The 19,580-nt window shown below is 44.2% G+C and overlaps 1 protein-coding gene across 1 annotated transcript; it reads left to right on the forward strand.

Moving 5' to 3' along the window:
• The first annotated feature begins 1,215 nt into the window (after nt 1-1,215).
• Nucleotides 1,216-17,679, forward strand: cfap20dc (CFAP20 domain containing). Its single transcript, XM_029827422.1, has 14 exons — nt 1,216-1,290; nt 1,378-1,467; nt 2,032-2,125; nt 2,204-2,276; nt 2,557-2,668; nt 2,787-2,925; nt 3,030-3,134; nt 4,870-4,932; nt 6,154-6,407; nt 8,782-9,129; nt 11,066-11,296; nt 13,988-14,043; nt 16,392-16,486; nt 17,278-17,679. Exons 1-14 carry the CDS (start codon nt 1,270-1,272, stop codon nt 17,430-17,432), a joined length of 1,836 nt encoding a protein of 611 aa, XP_029683282.1. The 5' UTR covers nt 1,216-1,269; the 3' UTR covers nt 17,433-17,679.
• The last annotated feature ends 1,901 nt before the right edge of the window (nt 17,680-19,580 follow it).

Here is a 19,580-nt window from a genome sequence, read left to right on the forward strand (position 1 = left end):
CCAAAGTTGATTGATGCTATTTCTGTCTTCAGTGAGTTTAAATCAAGTGTCATAATAATGTGTCATAACTCTGATTAAACAATCCTTAACATCAGAGATGCTTAAATAACTTCTAAAAGAGGAAAAACAATCTTTTGCGGATTTAGAACTTGAATTTTTCTGTTTTGCATAAGAAACCACATTTATTTGATCATCCTCTTTTGCCGTACAAGATGGAGAAAGACTTGAGCAAATACTGCTTTTAACAAATTCGAAACGAAGACACTTCTATTCAATGAATAATAATTGGCTACATTAAAAATGAGCTGTTAGCTGTTGGCTACTATTTCCTCTTCAGTGTTCCTCATTTGTGCCCCCTTTGTTCCGTTGTTTGACTCCATTCATTCTGCCATATTTTGCTTGTTGTTGTCTCTTGTCCTTCTGCTAAACACGCAGAAGTGCAGGCAGAAAGACGTTAATAAGCTGTAAGCTGTACTTCCGGATGTGGTCTCCCACTGTAGCTAATTAAAAAGGCATCTGTTTGATCTCATAATAGCCTTGCTGCCAGTGACAATGACATAATAACATTTTTTTGGTTAATATGAAGAGAACATTCAACTTGTTGTCGACGGGTGTTATTTTTAGGCAAACAGGGAAATTAGAAATAGCTTACGAATGAATCCGGAGAAAAGAAGCATTGCTAATCAGGGTTCAAACTGGATACTGTTGGACGACGACTCAGTTGGTTCAGCGTGCCAGGAATTTTGCCCACGCACAGTCGAACAGTAACTTGTGAAATTCCATTTACCGTACGTGGTGAATTCCCCACAGGACAAAGTGGGGCTGTGGTGAAACCCACGTGACTCCGGTAGTGGCATCTGTCTCCCTAAGCTAGGACCCATTGTGGGCCTTTGTAGCTATAAATGGTGAAAGTAACTTTTTAAATTCCTATCTTCCTTTCATCTATTAATGTTGCTCCATTTTTCCTAGGCGTTGTCGTTATCATGGAGACTCCATAGAAGAATGTTGCATTAGAAAGAGGTAGTTTCTCATTATCGTCGTAAGAAAGGCGTGGAGGTTCAGTCCCACCCCCACTTCTGGCCTCACGCTCAAATAAAACATCAAAGGCTCGGAGAGAGGCATGATATGTCAAGGATCAAAGGTGATAAAAGCTATGATTTAAAGCAACATGCCACACTCCACTGCTATCATTTAAGGCACGAGCAAGATCTTTGAGTTGGGAAGACGAGCGTCTGTCATGCTGACCAGCCCACAGTAGCGCTGTTCAAAATGTTCAAAAATAAATATCAGGTAAAACAGTTTTCGTACATCATATTCTCGGGTCATTAAGAAAACTTTGGATGGGAAATGAATGCTAACAGAGGTGTGTTTTGGCAGGGAGGAAGTGTGTTTGAGCTTTTCAGTGGGCGGGGAAACAACCCCGTAGCACACTGGAAACTCTGTGGAGGGTCGGCGGCGATACGGAGAGTGAGTTTTCTGACAACTGCCTTTAGCCTGTTCTCAACCTCCTTTTTCTCCTTCGGGATTGACACCTTCCCTTCAGAACAACAAAGGACAGTTGTTCCAGGAAAGGCCTGACTGGTCATTGCCGACGAATCATGTGCTTATATTTTATGGAAGAAAAACCCAAACACCGTGTCTGCTGGACCGCGTGGTTTGGAACAGTTACATGATTGCTAATAGCACCATGTTAAAAATCAACCAAAAAATGGAATGTTGCTCTTGACTGACGTAGCAAATCACTTGGATATCAGATTATTATGCTTCACAAACAGAAAACAATTACTCAGAAAGAGCATTCAAAACTAGACATGCCACAAATGACACAAGTAGGCATTTAGTGTTGTTTGCCCTGATGATTGTTACACAACACTCCACAAGTGTTTTAAATGAATTGTTTTGGATGGGATGCACACATCTTTACATCATACATGTTCAGGAACAACCTGAAGTAGAGCGATAGAAAACACAGTGACGGGATTCAGAGCGTGATCACATTTACGTTGCCTTCTGCCCTATTTCCTCTCCCAGGAGTATAATAAAGAAGTTAACGGGTGGGTTTACTGTCTGGAGGGCAGCAGCCACTTGGTCAAGATGCAATTGCCAGAAAATCCAAAGCAGTCTCGTAAGTCAGAGCCGAAGATCCGAAGCCTTTAAGTTCTGTTTTTCGTGCTCAGAGTATCATCATTATTTTTCTTTGCAGTCGGGCTGAGCCAACGATTGTTAGTCCTGCAAGTAAACGTTCCACAGGGCAAAGGCTTTTCCATCGAGATTACGTAAGTACATCCGTTAGTCTTTGGTTTGTGCTTTTTGTTTGTTTGTTTGTTTGTTTGTTTGTTTGTTTGTTTGTTTGTAGACCACTAACTTGTTGACCACTTGTTTAAATGCATCGTTAAGATGCAGATCTTTTGATGAGTTAAGCGTTGGTATTTATCGTTGATACTGAAGAACGCTTGTCTATTTTGGACAAGATCAGCCTGATCTAAATGTTTTTCTCAATATTAGTTTACGTCTTGCTATTTATATCTGTTCCTTCCTCTCATCTACTGTTCAAAGAATATCCGACAAAGAAAAACAGAAGAAAAGACTGCACTTTTCAACGGTGTATAAAGGACTTTCTGTCAACCTGTTTCATGCTAAGATACCTCTCACTGGGCTGCAAAACAATGTGAGTATGTTTGCAGCTGAACCAGCTTGATGTACATTTAATATTAAGATTCCCAATCCGTCCGCTGTGTTGTGTGGTCATCCTTGCACGTGCAGTACCCTTCTGACTCTTGTTTCAGTGGTCCGTGTTGCTCATCGACCTCGAATCGCTGGCTGGTGAATTGTTTAAAGGCATCTCTACGCTGGATGCCATCTCTTTATACGCGTCCTGCCAAATCCGAAGGATTTTCACCATGAAATCAGCCGCCTCAGCCGACGGTGATGTCACATGTCCGATGGTTCCCTGTGTCTCCATGTCTGTCTTGTGCTCGAGCATTTCGGGGCTTTGCTGTTTTACTTTATTTTAATGATGTTCCTCACAGGAGAGACCATGGTGAGCTTGATTCCTTGCAGTTATCAGCTCCCACCAAATGTCATCGCAACCACGTGCGTGTTGAACATGAAGAATTTGCAGTGTGCGAAGATAAGTAAGAATATTTTCATTAACTTTTCACTCGGATGCATGTGCGCTGCATTACTTAAGAGTTATGTAGCCTCAGCTACATGGAAATATTTGAAGAACTTTTAACATGACAAAAAAGTTTCCAAACAAGCTCGTTGTGGGTCAAGGTATTTAAAAAATCGTGCATGTTTTATATGAAGAGAGCTCTAACTAACGCCTGGGATAATTAAAATGACAAACGCTAGACAGACCGACCTCTTTTCTCCCCAAATACGCTGGTGCTGCAGGTGTAAATTTATGCATTAACACAAGCTATCAGTCATAAATTAAAAATGACTGTTTTTGATGATGCCTGGGATAATCACTTTTTTTTCCCTTCTGAAATGAAATCCCTCAGATACTCATTTTTGTTTTCATTTGCACCTTACCTGCTCGCCGAGAGCTGCAATTATCTCCTCATATAAAAAGACATGCACCAGTAAACCAGTTCCACCTCCTCTGTGGCCTTTTTTATCAGTGCTTATTTATTTGTTCTGACAGGTTGGTCACCTGGCATTGCCCATAAAGGAGTAGTAGCCACACACAGGAGATAGCATTTCCCAATTAGCTTCTGCATTATTAGCATAACAGTCTTGATCATAATTAGAATGATTACTATTAAAGTAGACAGACAGTTTATGTGTGACAGAGTTACTTAGTGAATATTGTTGCCTCACCCACTGGTCTGTCAGAAACTATTAAAAGTAAACTCCAGCTTTTGTTATTTAGCAACATTCAGACAAGCGCATGCTACGCCAAAGACTTTATGTCTCCGTAAAGAGGTTGGAATTTCCACAATTCCTTTTAAACGCTTTTTTAGTTGATAAACTACTATGTACAGTATCATACCCCATTTCTTGTTTGTGGTACATTATTTATGGGTTTGGACCGACTTGTGGTAGCGTGAAATTTGCTCTTTCCCCAAACCTGGGCTCTGTTCTAAGTGTTTAAAGTGCAGTTTGTTCACCGCACTTTGCTCCAAACAAGGTCAAAGAGAGAAAAATGGGTCAGGCAATGGGACTAGCACCACCACGGATCCATTATGTCTACATAATGATATGCAACAAGTTGACATATTTAAATAAGATATTGATTAAGTCAGAGTCTGATTCAAACAGGATCATCTTTCATATCGACCGAGTTTAAAAGCCTCTGATTTATTATGCTAGCCATGTCTGGTAGCTCAAAAATCCCGCAGTACGAGGTGTGTTTTTCACAGATTCCTCCCTTACGCTGAGTTCGAAGCAGCTAATATTCTGTAGATGTGATTTTTTTTTTGTAGCCATCAAAGTAGTGCTGGGACCCTTTGTGTGTGATAAATTTGGAGCCAGTGAAGTGAAACCTGTGTTGACAATGTGGACACAGGAGAAAATGAGCCACTGCCTGCTCTCTGATCATGTAATAAGTGCTAGCATCAGTAAATCAGGCAAATGGGGAAAAGCACTGATGCCTAGACACTTGATGCAAAAGCATCACCTCACATAGCAACTATTTCTCACGTCATCGGTCGTTTAGAATCTGCGGATCACACTAATCTAAAGTTCAGTGGCCGTTGATTATGAACACAAATGAAACACATTTTCTTTTAACATTTCCACCATTTAACCTCGGGGTTGTTTACCTCCGTGGACTTGACACTCTCTAAATGGTCAGTTGAGTTTGTCTGAACAAATCCATCCATTAACAGTGGTTCAATTTGGGGCATCCTCACTCTCTCCCAGGTCACCACAAGACTCCTAAAGCCGCGGCCGCGTCCACTGCAAAGCCACGACAGCCGGCAAAGGGTAAGGATGAGACACGTGCCTAGATGGATAGAAAGTTGATTTCAGTGTATCTGCTCAGTCCGGCCCCCTTTTACTTTAGCCCCCGCTTCCATTTTTATATAAACCTACAAGGCTTTGTCATGGCAAAATGAATGTGCGTGCTAAAAGCTAATTTATGCTGCTTTTCTCCAGTAATAAGCTCCTTTGCTGCAGCTCTGCCCACAGACAGAAAGAAGTGAGTTCATTAATGGTAATTTGGTGCGTTAAATAAAAGTCATAGGGACATCTCCCTGGCCCGGAGTTTGCCACACAGTGGGCAATTAGAGAAAGTAATTATACTGTCAAGTGGTTCAAATGTGCTCACTCATTCAAATAGAGGTGCCTCTTTCTTTGAGCTCAGTCCCATTGTGGAGTTGGGGGCTCTATTGTCATGCTCTGCAAGCACGAGCACAGGCATACTGGTAATTGGGTTCAGAGTGTGGCGTGGTGAGTGTGGTAAAAAAGCCACCTTAGGTTCTGCTTGAAACATCACCCCTGTGAATTAAATAATGTAGACGTCGAAGTACGGCGGGGTGAAGGGCAAAACGGCCGTTTTGCTCACCCCTCGGCTGCTTTCAGGTTATCGGATCATTTTTAGGTTTATTTGAGGACGAAGCAGCAAGGTTCTGCACGTTGTCTCGCTGTAGTTGACGTTGCAGTGCGTTGCGTTGGTCTCAAAGGAAACAAGCAGAGCTGATCTAATTGGACATAGAGATACTTTCTAATTGTCTGTTCCGCCTCTACCGGCGAGCTGCGGCGGCACCGTGGGCTCCTGGCTGCGAGAACTTTACAGCACCTCCAGTGCTCCTGTAGATCCTCAGTCTAATGTACGTAATTCTAATGAAGCTCCACTCGGTTTCTTTATAGTTCAGTCATGTATCAAGCGGAGCTCCCTCTGCAATCTGACTCATTCCTGAGGTCAGGATATTGGAGGAGCTCGCCCCGCTGCTGGCCTCTACGGCTCCCCAGCAGATGCCCAATTGATTTTAAAATTTCAGAGGCAACTTTTACTGCAGTAAATGTTCCAGACCGAAATTTTGGTCTGCAGACGGAGGCTTTTTAACAGTTAGTGGCCAAATGCTTCTTGCTCTTATGACCACAACACATAGGAACTCTCTAAAAAGGGCAATCAGGGTTTTGGTTTTATTTATCACTGCTGGGCTTTGATTTGTGCATTTTTTAATATCATTATTTTTATTTTAGACCTTCGTGGCCGGCCTACCAAGGAGAGTTTAGTAAGAAGCACTGTCTCCATTAACCTCTGGGAGAACAAGAGTGAAGTGCAGCTCAGGCTCTGTGAGAAGGCGGTCATGCCTCAAACGGACCAAATGAAACGGGAGCAAAGCCAGAAGGAGCGAAAGAACATGGCGACGGGAGACGACCCGGTGGAGACGGACAGGAGACGAGCGTACGAGGCCATTCTGGAGGAAGATTTAATTGGCAGTGACAATGATGAGGTATGTCTGCCCAGCGGAGGAGGCAAAATGTGGCTTCCAAGACCTCACCAAGTATATTGGCCGTCATGGGATTTGATTAATTGTATTGATATTTAATGGCGGAATTAATGCTGCTGACTCAAAGTGCATATTCCACATTTTGGACAGCGTTTAATGGTAACAGTGTGCCATACACCTCACAAATCTTTAGCTATTTAGCACAATTTAATCATACCACTGAAATTTGGATTAAAAAGAACAGCTTTTTTGCTGATTGGGGAGATGAAAGAGAACTGATTGTTACGGTTACGATCGTCCAATCACTGCAAATCCAATGTAGGTAGAAATTGTCCTTACGTGTGGTGTCTTATTGTTTCGGGTCTTGGCTGCGGTGGCGTCTGCTGATTGTAGCGCACTCCTGAAATGAGAGTTGGTACTGATGAGAGCTGGACGCTTGTATCTTGAGTAGACAGGTGTAAAACCCTGCCTAGAGCAGGCAGGTGGATCTGACAGCCCGGGCGTCTCCTGCTGCTGGGGCGCCGCCGATAGCGCTGTTCTGAGAGATGAGCGGGTTCAATAAATCAGCTGTGGCTTTTTGCCCCCCTCCCTCACTTTGTTTTTCGACGCCACGCTCAGGCCCGGTGTGAGCAACGATTTGGGTTTTTTACAGACGTTTGTGCGGCGCCAGAGAAGAGATTATTGGGAAAGCTGTTTGAGATTGTTAGCTCAGTCGTTAGCATTCGCCAGCACATTCATTGTTTTTCTGAATGACTCTCACAGTATTTTCCCGTACCTCTGTCTGTCTGTCTGCCTGCCTGTCTGTCTGTCTGTCTGCCTGCCTGCCTGTCTGCCTGTCTGCCTGTCTGCCTGCCTGCCTGCCTGCCTGTCTGTCTGCCTGCCTGCCTGCCTGCCTGCCTGCCTGCCTGCCTGTCTGTCTGTCTGTCTGTCTGCCTGCCTGCCTGTCTGTCTGCCTGCCTGCCTGCCTGCCTGCCTGCCTGCCTGCCTGTCTGTCTGTCTGTCTGTCTGTCTGTCTGTCTGTCTGTCTGTATCCAGTACCCCATAACTCTGCCGTGAAAGTGCAGTTTAAAAGAAAGGCTAAAATATGGCATTGACAAGCATTCGGCTCATTTGCTGTGACCCTTGACCTGCAGCTCTGGGGGGGCTCTTCCTGCTGACCGTGCACATCAGAGTGAAAGCGGTGACTGCTCAGTAAGGGTGGGGGCAGCATCGTTCTGGTCGGGGTGGAAGTCGAAGGGGTCAAAGTTCAGAGATATACTTAATGAAACCCTGATCCGGAGTGTTCAGATTCACCTTCCAAAAAGATGATGACCTGGAACACACAGTAAAGACTAGCAGGAATCCAAATCCAGGTTTGCACAGCTTGTGACGTTGCACCAGAGAAGCCAGGAGGCTGTAATTGTTGCCAAAGGTGCTTCTACTAAGTACCGAAAGGGTCTGAATAATTACACCTCTGAAAATCCTCCTTTCTCTTCCTTTCATTGAAAATGCCTAAAATTTTCTTTTCACTAGTCATTCTGGAACATTGGACCCGGATTGAGATGTCATTTGATTCTTTTAGATGTGAGAGGTGTGAAAACTGTGTGTCCAGAGTTGCTGTCCCTGATTTTAGAACCAAAAACCCATCACTAAATGAACAAAAGGCCAAAGACCTCTGAACGCTATGAGTCGAGCTACTCTTTTAACTGAAACTGGATTAAACAGCCATGCATGCAGATAACAGGGGGGGCGACAGTTGTCTCGCACTTTGACTGCTGGCTCTGTGTTGAATCCCTCCGGCGCTGCGGACGCGGCGGCACAGACGAGGGACGTGTGGCTACAAAAGCCTCGTGATTTTCATTGAACGTGTCACATTTCTCAGCCCGGAGAAGCAACAAATCATCTTTCAAAATGTTGCGTCAGGATTGCGCCGCTCTTTAAACGATAATTTTCTCTTAAACACAGAGAAATATTTATTGTGTTTTAGAGCGTCGGTCTCTCCGGCTATCAACAATTATCTCTGCAGGGTTTGGGGTCATTAATCTCCAGAGGTGGAAGTTTATGCCTTAAAAAGCGGGCGAGGCGAAGGTAGAGATGAAGGGTGAGGACAAGGCTTGATGGCATGATTAGGTTCCCAGTTTTTCTTTTCGTAGTTGTTGGTGTTTTCCGCCTGCGATTCCAGTTGTAGAAACAATTAGAAACTGTTCTATAGGTTTATTTTTGTCGCTCTGAAACTGGGTCACAGTTGGAATTCATTGCTAGTGCTGTGAAATCAGTCGCCATCTTCAGTCAAGGAGACGCTCAGATCGGCCCGTTTTCCAGCGTGCAGTGATTCCTGTTTGACATTCAGAACAAATGAATAGTATTCATGGTATGTTCCACATTTGTCTCCTTTCAGGACAGCATGTATTTCACCTTCCAGCTGCCACGAGCTGCTAGCGAATCCACCGTTGCTTCTCCTGGAGGTCCTTATTCTGCTTTGGATATGGAGCTCAAAGACCCGTCTGGATTTCAAGACCTTTACCCACAACCACTCCAGGCCCTCAGCCCGCCTTTGCAGGTTCCGAGAGCGACCGTGACCTCCCCAACGCGCTGCCTCTCACCCGTTCTGGCCTTCCCCAAAAGGGAGAACCGGAGTGGCTCGGAGCGACCCAGGGGGGTCAGCAATGTCGTGTGTGCCGACAGCAGCGGCTTGTTTTCACACAGTCTCCTGCAGGAAGTCAAACCGGATGACGCGCAGCACAAGGTGAGCTTCATATCTTCAGCCTGACTGCAGTTCACCCTGGAATCCGAATCTTTGTTGGCAGTCATAAACTTCACTTTTTGTGGGTGGGGGGGAGTTTAATTCGCGGATTCATTTTATGAACGCTCTTTCAACGCTCCCGCTATTTACGCTAGGTTGGCAAAATAATTGTCGGTATTTGAGAACAAATGCAAGGCTGTAGTAAAGGGTAAAGGTTTCTAAAAGCCTGTTTAAGCATGTTCCGGCAAGGTCAAGGACATCTGATGATTGGTGTCCGTGATCAATGATTATCCAGACTAGAGTGCCTAATCAATGTTTTTCTGTTCTTTCTGTGTGACTGTAATGTTTGCCATTACGCTTACTGGCCAGAATATGATAAGACAGGGGGTTTCAGAGGCGTGGTACAAGGTCAAGAGGTTGTCCGTTGGTGCAAGAGATTGCCTGTTTTAAAAAAATGTGGGAAGGTACACCTGGCCTCTGATAAGAATGGAAAAATATACATAACGGTGGAAAATGGGAAAAATTGCATAATGAGAAGGAGGAGCCCGGGGAGGAGTAAACCCAGGCTCCAAATTGTATAAAAGCTGGAGATTTCTTGCTAGTTTTCAGACTTAGCCCGAATTGTGAATCATCAATAAACCATCATTTGGACCGTGAACCAGCTGACCCTGACTCATCATTCGACTTTGTTGCGGCAACTCTACATCAACTCATTGGCACTGGCATAGGCATTCTGACTTAAGAAAAGCGCAAGTTTATTAAAGCAATTAGACATAGAGTAGAAAAGCCACAACAAGGCCAGGCACGCTGCATCTTCTACTGGCCAAAAAGTTGATTATTAATTCCAACTCTTAGAAATACCTGCTATTTCAGTTCTTTGAAATCAAGGAGAACGCAGCATTAAACTGCATTTAGCGCCTGGTTTAATATTCGGACCGGCAAGTTTACTTTGTCTTGGCCTCTCAAAAGCTTCTCTGGAGGCGGTTGGTAGAAAAATGTCATTCAGCTGCCGTCTGGACACGGCCGAAAACTGTGACCAAAGATGCAAATATTTACCCCGCAGCAGCAGGAACGAAGCATTGTTTGTTCTTCCCTGTCGCTCCACGCTCCTCAATAATCTCCTCAGCAATTAGATCAGCGTACGGATCAAGTGAGGAGATCACAGCTGACCGCTACTTTCTGCGTCCCCCCATCTTCATTCTGAGGCTGGAGTCCCCCCGGCATCCTTCGTTAGCGCCTCTCTTGACTGTCAATTCAGCATGAGGCCTGTCGCGAAGGCTTTGACGGAAAGGCTGTCAGGGAAACATGACAGAGATTCCGGAGCCGTCCCTGCAGCCGCGCCTCCACGTATCGACTGCCATTGATTCAGCAGTCAGGAAAGGCTGGTTTATTCGTACAGCACACAGTTTATAGCTTGACAGGAGATCTTTCAAGTATTTTCCGAGATAATATGTGGAATCGTGATGCGCTAGAGCTGTCTGACGTACTTATTTATCATCGCACAGTTTATTAAAGGTGTGTTTTGTATCCAGTTAGGGAAGATTTAATGGTATAATTGTATATATTCTTTCTATGATGGGCGTTCTTGCCTTTTTTTACTTTCTTCCCGAGTGACAGAAGATGATCCGCAGCGTTGAATATTTATTCCTGTCTTCCAAAGATTTTTTTTTTCTGTTTGAGAAAAAAAACCCAGCTCTTCCTGGGGACTGTAATCCTCTGGAGGCTCTGTTTGTTCTCTACAGTGTTTTTATAATGCAGGGTATGTCGGGTTTCAGAGGAAGAAAAAAATGTTTTGTCAAATTAAATAAGCAGCGCATTTGTTCATTTTTAGTTTAGGAATATTTGAAAGGCTCAGGTCGATGAATATCTCGTAAAACTGCTACAGTCCTGTTTCCGTTTTTGGAAACCTGTTGCCTCGACTGATATTTCTTTCTTGCAGGCAATGAATTCAGGAGAAGGTGACTACAAGTCTGGTGGCTCCAGCAGTTCTGACTATCTTAAAATCATGAATCTACCTGAGGAGGATAAAGAGGCGCTACAAATGCTGGCCAGTCTCAGAAGGGAGCAGGAGGAAGATGACTGCGGAGCCTCGAGCCTCGGCGGGCCTGTCGTCCGACAGTGGGACATCAACACGAGCTTTGAGGAATCTCTGTGGAACCCCAGCTCTACGGTGTGTACGCCTTCTACGCCTCGGCTTTGTTTTAATGTTATTCTCCTGCGGATCCAATCTGTGTAGCCTCTCTACTATTTACCATCATTAGCAGGTTGTGTGTTTCCAGCTCTCCCCTGGAATAGTTTTTACTGACCCTTGTGAATCCTCTCTTTGGCTGATTTTCATTTCCGTCTGTCAGCTCAAGCCACAAGAGCCCTAATGCATGTCACTCTCCTGCATGTTTTACCGCATAACAAAAGGCCGTGGGGATAAAAACACATTAATTGGCCTCGTTCAGCATTTTAATGTATAGCGGCATAATGTTCCCCATTTTCAGAGTGATAAAAATTTATTTAGGTCATCGGGAACAATCCTCAGATGACATTTTAAAATTCAGCAATGTTCTAGTTTGCTCTTGGCTGCTGAAGGTCACTTGGATGTGTGATCTATTAGCATAGGCACAACGGTAACGGGGCCCTGGCCAGTCCTATTGAGTCCATTGTCTGCGTCCCAGGTGGCTACAGTCATCACAGATAGGTTTGCTAACATTTAGCACGGACGCCGTTATCTGTTGACAAGCCGTCACACAAGCAGGGAAAAGATTACCAGTCATTACAAACGGGATTAGCTTCTCACGGTTTCTTTTTGGGAACGCGACAACAAAAACACGACGGGCCTTGTGGTGCGCACAATCTTCCGGCGGAGCAGTAGGAGATTTGCAACTGACGCAATCGCCCTAACGCAGAATCGGCTAAATACACATGGCAACAGCACCACCAACAGCAGAGGAAGAAAACAGTTAGCAATGACACACTGAGTCAAAATACAAATCTAAAACATGCAGACGTAAACTATATACACGTGCTTTAGATTAAAAAGAAGCAGACATGTGTCTGCAGCACACACGAGTTCTATTTTAGAACTGAGTCCCACATACGGAGGCAGGAGGAGTGCAGGGTAAAAGCAGGGAAAGCTGTCACTGTAGTCCTGATCTCTGCGGCATCATCTTGAATCCCCCCTTGATAAATATAAGAAATAAAACCTTCTGCACCTCTACTACGCTTGCGTCGTTGCCAGAGATGTTTGTGCAGCCCAGAGAATGCAAAAATAGTCCCACAATAAACCGTTCTGCCCCAAAACAACAGCCGTGTTATTCAGAGATAAGTGGGTCGCTTGTTTTTTGACAGGGGGTGGAACATGATGCCGGAGGGAGAGCAAGACATTGGCAAGCTTTACCCTTGATCCAAAACTCTTTTGCAGTAGTCAAAGAGACTCTTCCAGTAAGAGCAATCTATATCTTTCCGCGCCACGGCCAGGTAAGCTAAGGGCCCGCTGATATCTGCGCTAACAGCCATGTTTACCGCGTTGAGGCAAATGTTTGGAATGATGCTCACGCCTGAACCGCTCTCATCTCTGAATCCATCACCTGGAGCTCGCGAGCTCCCTCTGATAAAGCAATATGTTCTGGCCCTTATAGTCAGCTAATTTTATCCCAGCCTGAGCGGCTCTTTCTCATTCCCACAATAGTTGAAACAGCACATTCTTAGTCAGATCAAATGATGGGACGAGATTAGATTTTCTCTAGCAAAGCCCTTTGATAAGACCTGAAAGCCAGTCGGGCTATAGGCAGCTAAAATAAGGAACGCATTCCTCTTCCCATAATTCCTTCTAAGGGCTTCTGTTTGATTGTGAAGTCAGTGTTAATTTAAATGTGCAGGACTTGGTGTAACACAACAAACAGATCATTGCTGTTTCATCTTTAAACCTTCCGGAGGCTTTTTTTTTTTTTTTTTATGTTTTCATCATGTCACCTTCACGATTCCGCAGGGTGCAATCAGAGGACCTGTCCTATTTTCAGAAGAGGATTGTAGTAAAAGGGACTGCAGCACACAGATAGTTGTAATTCATTTACGCCATGCTTGATTACAGCTTTGACGTGACGTGCAAGCTAATCTACATCATGCTACGTAAAAGCTTTTGAGCACCTAGTACACTTACGTAGCCTCCTGAGGCCGTAGGGTTCTTTTTCTTTGACAAGCTAAAGACAGTAATGCACTCGAGTTCCCTACAGCTGGAAATGACAGTGTTCAGAGCGATACTTCCTTATCTCCTAGCTGTAATATCCATAACTCACCATGTATGTGTTATAAGTCATCAACACAACAGCCAAACTTACCCTCCAGAACCCGCCGAGTCCAAACGACCCAACGTGTTAAAGGCTGCACCAGACGTCTCGTACTGTTTGTTTACAGGCTTTACTGTTTGGTTCCAGCACTAATTTGTCAGTGCACTCAGCGTACATTTAGTCCTGACCTGAGCGCGCTGCACGATCTGAAGCGTCGATGCTTTTAGCTTAATGTCTGCTTGTGTTCATGTGCAGCTGTGGGAAATGTATGCTTTCTCTCTTTTACAGTTCATGCACGACAAGCACACAGAATGCAGCCACGAAGCACAACAGAGAGAATATCTGTCGTAGCACAACCCTAATTTGTTCAGCAATTAAACCTAAATTGGTTAGTAAACAAATTAGCTGTAATTGCAGCTGAAGTGAAGGAGTTACAGCGCTTCTTTCGCTGTCTGATCCATTAAGTGATGCTGCTAGACTGGTAGTTGGAATTATATGTGGATTCATAATGAAAACATCGAAACCAGAAAAGCATCGTAGATGTGCATTTTAACACTGTTTTCTTAATCTTTGCTCTTTTCCAGCCAAACAGCAATGTGGACTATGATGAGGAAATAAACACCCTGCAATTAATGTCCAGGTAAGAGCTCAAATCTGCAGACATAAATAAATAGCAGCTGGTTCCGGTCCAGTTTACACTTTAGCATTAGAAGCTGGTTGTAGCGTGGTACGGAGGGATGCTAGCTGCAGCGGCTGAGCCACGTCTCTGCCTCCTCGTTGGTGCAACACGTTTCAAAACAGCCCAAAAGGATTGCATCACCCCCCCCCCCCAAATTATGCACCCACCTCCTCGCACGCATTTGTGATTTATTGATGAAAAGCATGTGTCGACTCCTGTGTACTGAAATATTCAGATTTTCTTTTATATTTAAGAATGGTTGCAGTCGTTGCATCTGATCCGTGCGTGTTCGCGCGTGTCCGTGCGAACGTTGCTGACCCGTACAGACACGTTTTTGGGCCGCTTGAACGCTCAGCGCGGCTCTGCTGTTGGACCGAACGTACACTGAAATGAACACTGACAGACCCCCACAAAGATCCGAGCGGAGTCGGTCCTGGAAGCAAGGCTGTTTGACTGCGTGTCTTTGTTTTGCCTCTGTCTCTCAGGCTTTGTGAGACACTGAGTTCTGTTCTATTAAGGCATTTTCTGAGCCTCGTGGTATTTTTTGTGACGCTTTCTCATTTCTTGGACGCAGATTCCTCGCTTGATGTTGAGATTTTCTTATTCTTATCCTCCGTTTACTCAAACACCTTGGTCTGCGTGATCTCTGCGTCCACCTTCATCTGGTGCACTGCACGTGAAAGCTTTTATGACATTGTTTTATTTTGTATATATTTTGAAAGCTTCATTTGAATATCGTTCAAAAGCAGCGCGCGCTAATTAAATCATGCCTCTATATTTCGCTTATCGCAGCGCCCTCCATATCTGAATCACAATGAGTCGAAAAATCGAACCGTTTATTCACTCTGCCGAGTTCCCCTTGACAAATTGAAGTCCAATTTGCAGCTCTGTGGCAGAGGCCTTTGTCCCCGAAAATTGCGCCCATTAACTTTTGTACTGTGCTCCTGCCTATCACATGGTCAGAGGCTTAGGAGGCTTTGTTTGGAGAAAAAAATAAAATAAAATTGAAGATTCGGGACCACAGAACAGATAGAGTGCCTCATGACTCCAAGATTGTAATGGTAGGAATACATATCACATTTATGCACAATAAACACAAACATTTATTACATTTAAAAAGAATAAATTCCATTTATTTTGGTCATATATAGTGCTAGAAGAACCTGGTCATTCACTGGCTTCAGCCACTGGTTCAGCTGTTGCACTGGGTGGTTTTTTTTAGCCATTTGCAGCCATTGGTGAACACTCGTGGAGGCAGTGGTACACGTATGTGCTGTTAGAGGAAGAACTACTACATAATTGCAGCTCTGTGCATCAAGGCGGACCGTGTTTGAGCCGTCTTCCTTGAGTTAGTTACCAGGAAGAAGGCAACGTGAACGTCGAACGAACGTCGAACGTCCTCAGCACTGCATGTTGAGGAGAATATGGGAGAATTTGTCTTTCTGAGTATAGTCCAATGGCATCTGTATATGGGCGCTTTAAATGCTTAACCTTCAGCACAATGGATACTGGAGAGAATTTTTTTTTTGTGTGTGAAGTGTTTACTTGATTGCCAATGAACACACAATTCCGGAAAGTGGAAAGATTTTGACGAGAGGTTTATTTCAAATGTTGTTTCGGGGTTGTTGTTTTTTTCAGAAACAAGCCCATTTGTAATGGTGGCAGGCAGCGTTGTGCCCGAGCGTTCGCTAAAATGCCCCTTGAATTGCCGATGATGTCGGCTCTCTAATTTTTTGATAAATTTCGAGAAATCTGTTTGAACTCGCATCGGTATCGATCTATGCTCGAACTTTACTTCTGTCTAGATACCTGACTAAAGGTACTGTAGCATCGTAGATCTTGCTCTAGTAATGAACACGATTCATCAGATTCCTTTCAAGCCAACACCCTTTTAAGTGGGGCTTGAATATTGACTTAACAAAGAGGGGGGTTTGTAATGATTGAGGTATAGAGAAGCTGCAGCCTCTGTGCTCTGCACTGGACAGATAAACTAATTAAGAGTAAAAGCAGGTGTTGTGCACAGACACCGGCAAGGTTAAGGTCCCTTAACTCCAGTCTCAAATGTGGACACTTGGAAGTCCCAGCTTGAGCTAGAATCTAATAAATGATCTAGGTAGAGAGGCTAAGTGTGCAGGAGAAGGGACTCAAGGGCAAGGTCACATAGATGGGCTTCTGAGACCACAGGCTGATGGGATGTGATTGTTAAAATGCCATATAGCAGCAGTTTGATGCGCAGGCTACAGTGGGAGGACGGTGAGTATAATGGCATGTGTTGTCATGACTGTGTGCTTTTATGGTCTCGTCCCCAGAGAGTGGATGGATGCGCTCAGACCTCCTGCTACGTCTCCCAGCCAACAGAGAAGGTCAGGCACGACACGGACCAGTCAGGAAAATCTAATCAGAGGTACAGTAACCTTAATCTTTGCCTTTTTCTTACTGCGCGTCTCCTAAATCAGGCGGACGCCAACAACAATGCAGCGCTTTAACATCAACTCCGTTCCACACGTCCACTGGTGTCAACGCTTACAAAAATGTTAAGCTTTCAACAAAGACTGCTGTCAGCAGGGGGGGTTGGCATGTGAAACTGTATCTAATTAAGGGTAAAAAGCTCCTGAGAGTGGAGCTCGGTGTCCTCCACCTAACTCCATAGGTCAGAAGAGACAGGCTCATTACAGGTCTGTACCCTCTAGACACATCGACTGGGTTAATTGATGAAACCTTTTCAGTTTACAGCATCTTTTTTTTTTTTTTTTTTTCAAACCCTCCCACACAATGTGTTTGATAATTAGTTTTCATTATCGTCGCCAAAGTTCTGATAAGATTAAGTGTTCCTCCCGGAGCGTTCCTTAACCTTTTTAACATTTCGCTGCCTGTCAGTTTAACAGCTGAATCCGCGCGCTTTAAAGCAGAAGGGGATTACAGGGGATCTCTTTACGGCTTTATAATGTGCTGCCGACTCTGTGCGTCCACGCCGCTGATTGATGAGCGAAGAATATGGCAGCAACAGAAAACTTTTAAATATACCTGAATCCAAAGGTCACCCAGGGCCTGCACTCCCGTTTTAGTCGAGTAACATCCGTACGTGCTTGTTCATTTCTGTGTGACGTGTAAGAGGTTCACTGCTCCCACAGAGCCGACGTGCAGGTTTGAAATGAGTTTGTCTTAATCCTGCCGTTGCGTTTTGCATCATTGCAGCGTACAGGAGCATGATGGAGAAGAAGGACAGCGAGGAGGAGGACAAAGAGGAGGATGAAGAGTTAGATGAGGAGCAGGAAGAGGAGGAGGAGGATGAGTTCGAGGAGGAGGAAGAGGATGAAGAGTTAGAGGGAGAAGAGGATCTTCAAAGCTGAGCTATGATCCTTGTTCATGTATTACCAACTCGCTGAATGTGAAGATCAAAAGAAGCCACAAAGCAACAAAAAAGGGTTAAAAAATGTGTTGGTGATTTTGTTATAAGGGTGGTGACAAGAGTGTTTCTTTCCATGAAAAGTGTTGGGTTATTGTTGAAAAAGGTGGACGTCTGTAGCGCCACTGACTGTCTGTTACATCAAGATGCTTTTCATTTGTCCTAACAAAAATTAAAGGTTTGAAGGAAAACCCAAAGGCTTTGTTTAAGTTATTTTACACAGGTGGAGCTCATGGACAGTTTATGTATAGTTTATCCACAGTGTTTGCATGACTTCAAAAGTAAGTTAAACTGGCCTCACTGATGAGCTTTACAAATGTATTTGAGGCGATCTTTAGCTGGAGCTATCTTGTTTTTAAGTGACACCAGGTTTTAAAAGCAACTCAACCAGCGGTGGGATGATGCTGCAGGTACACTCCAGTTTGGTTTCTCAGTTTGGGCTGACAGATTTTTTTTATGTCTTGTTAGTGTGAACAGCAGCTCTCTCCCCAGCAGGTATTCAATAACTCATTAAATTTGTGCAAAAAACAATGATCACAAGTGACGAGCAGGTAATGTGAGAGTAATTAATGATCATACCTAATACAATGAACATAAAAAGAGGCTCTGCATGTGGTATAGATAGTGTAATCAGTGTATTTCTTTAGTTCAATCCAACCTCATCCAGATTGCTTTAGAGGAACCCCATGCCTGACCCCTGGGCAAGCAGCAGTGGCAAGGGAATCTCCCTATAACAGGAGGAATCACAGACCAGGAGCCAGCTCCTATGGGGGGGGATGTCTGGGTGGCTAAAGGAGGAGAAAGAGAAGAGAGCATAAATCAAAAGGGCAATAATCCACACAAAATGTTTCGTCATTCGGTAATGGCTACCAAAAAACTAAAGTAGTTAAAACTTTTTATTTTCCGCCTGTTGAGTAAAGTATTGGCCCAGACTGCTGAAGTCACTTCACACATTGCAAAATCAAAGGAATGCTGACTGTGAATGGCAAAAAGGGGTTCTACAAAAGGAAATCTGCCATTTCTTTGCAATCACTAGCTCTCCCAGTTCAAGGTGAAACCTTAGAGCTGTTCAGGTGTAAGAAGGGAAGAATTTGAACTGGTTTCTTTCATTTTACTCCGCTTGAGTGCTTGGTGCCACTATGCTAAGTCTGTCAAAGCTTTGCTTATGGTTTCAATGAAAACTTTGATCCTTGTCGACTTCATCCATATATTATTAAAGGAACGAGGCTAAGTGGCGTAAAAGATGGCCGACACCACTTGAATTACCTGAGAATTGGAACTGAGGGAAGCCAGTAACCTAAAACTGGAAGCACGTCAATAATAATCACAGCCCACTGCGTGGCTCAAGCGCGTCACGTGACAGAAGGAGAACGAATCAGGCGGGGCCTGCGGCGTAAGGGGCGGGGAAAGGGGCGGGGAAATATGGGCAGGTGAGGGCGACGTCAACGTCAATCTGTCCACGCGCTGTCGTCGTCACCCCCGGAAGTGTGTGAAGTATTTCATCATTTGTTGCCTTTAAACGGTCAAATTAGAAAGCGATGAGCTCCACTGTAACGATGGCAACACAACAGGTAAACACTGGAATTTGGATAGCCTTCGGCGATCACACCTATGATCACGTCCTTTTAAGCATGTAAGGACTCGGTATGGGGACATACCTGAGGACAAAATCAACACGTTGACTTGAAAAAGGTTTTCTATATATATAAAGATGCCAAATGATGCTAAGACAGGAGTGACCTTGCCACATTATCATTCCCCGCGTGTTTTTTTTAATCATCTGTTCCTTGGCCCTCTTTTCAATATTTCCGAAAATGTATTTAAATTATGTTGCTAGCAATCAAACGCAGTGTTGGTGGAGGTGAACATCTATAAAAATGAGATCCAAGACATTTAGATTTAGAAATTAGATTAGATGAGGCCTTTTGTAAGTAAATCATAGAATGTTTATACTGTAAACATCCAAGGTAGTTTTCTGTGTCAACTGGACAGTTTTTCTTCTCTTATCAAGATGTTTCGCCTTCTATTGTGAAGGCTTCTTCAGTTCAACTGATTGAAGGCAAAATGCCTTGAAAGAGAAGAAAAACAGTCC

Source organism: Takifugu rubripes, chromosome 19 (genome assembly GCF_901000725.2).
Source record: "Takifugu rubripes chromosome 19, fTakRub1.2, whole genome shotgun sequence".
Taxonomy (NCBI): Eukaryota; Metazoa; Chordata; class Actinopteri; order Tetraodontiformes; family Tetraodontidae; genus Takifugu; species Takifugu rubripes.